The following is a 966-nucleotide window of genomic DNA, read 5'->3' on the forward strand; positions in this document are numbered from 1 at the left end:
TCTCCACATCCCCCAAGCCAGCCTGGTCCATGGGCAGCAGGATGCCTTGGGGCACCCCTGGCTCACTGCCCTGCTTTTCTCTGTACCTCCTTGGTGTGGTTGTCATCTTTCTTCTCTGCCTTCTCCTGCTGTTGCTCTGGCACCTTGCTCTGCCGCCGGCTCAGCCAGCCAGCCGTGGTGCTCTGCCCATCGCTGTGGTCCTGCTGCTCCTCGGGTGTACTGGGCTTGGCCAGGCTGCCCTGGGAGGGGAGCAAAAAGCCACCACTCAGGGGGAGCTGGCAGGTCCCAGCCACCCCATCCTGCTTAGGTGGTGCACAGAGGGGTTCCGTCATGCACATGGGAAGAAATCCTGAGGGCTCCAGGATTTCAGCACAGGCCAGGGAAGGGGTTCCCACCACAGCACTGGGTTGGAGAGGGGAGGTGCTTCCTTCTCCCCATCCTCTCCAGGCCCCTGGAAGGGCTTTTTGCTTTAGGGAGGATGTTTTGGCAAGGCCATAAATCAACAATATACATTGGGAACCAGCTAAAAATAACTCATCCCACTACCACGGTATGAGGTTGTGTGTGAATGTCCCACAGGAACTGCTGACCCCAGCTCATCCCAGCAGCACCCACCACTCTGCTCTCGGTCATGCTCCAAGGAGCCCAAAATATCTCATCTGAAAGCAGAATCAGCCCCAAAGAGGATATGGGGGAGCAGGAGCCCGGCGGGTGGGTTTCAGCACTCACCAGGATGGGGATGCAGATGACCAGCGCCTGCCCTTTGGCTTTGGCGCGCTGGAGGCTCTGAGTGGTTTGGTAGTAAGCGCGGTGGGAGGCGGTGCTAACCAAGGTGCCAATCCGGTCCAGGGTGCTGGGAGCACTGTCAGTGCTGGGAGAGCTGGGCTGCTGCTGGGAGACTTTTACTACTGACCCACGTTTCTCTTTGGGCTTCTGATCTAAAGGCAGACGAGCAGAGGCAGAAGA

The 966-nt window shown here is 58.6% G+C and overlaps 1 protein-coding gene across 1 annotated transcript in view; it reads right to left on the minus strand.

The window, feature by feature from the left end:
* Positions 1 to 86: 86 nt before the first annotated feature.
* Positions 87 to 966, minus strand: part of PLIN1 (perilipin 1) — a gene marked incomplete at its 3' end in the record, with an annotated part of 3,716 nt that continues 2,836 nt past the window's right edge. Inside the window, exons 5-6 of the mRNA XM_010175518.1 lie at positions 730 to 938; positions 87 to 239 (exon numbers count right to left, since the gene is read on the minus strand). Of these exons, the coding sequence (XP_010173820.1) occupies positions 87 to 239; positions 730 to 938 (362 nt within the window). The remainder of the gene's footprint in view (positions 240 to 729; positions 939 to 966) is intronic.

The sequence above is a fragment of the Antrostomus carolinensis genome, unplaced genomic scaffold (assembly GCF_000700745.2).
Source record: "Antrostomus carolinensis isolate BGI_N321 unplaced genomic scaffold, ASM70074v2 scaffold32089, whole genome shotgun sequence".
In the NCBI taxonomy this organism is placed as follows: domain Eukaryota; kingdom Metazoa; phylum Chordata; class Aves; order Caprimulgiformes; family Caprimulgidae; genus Antrostomus; species Antrostomus carolinensis.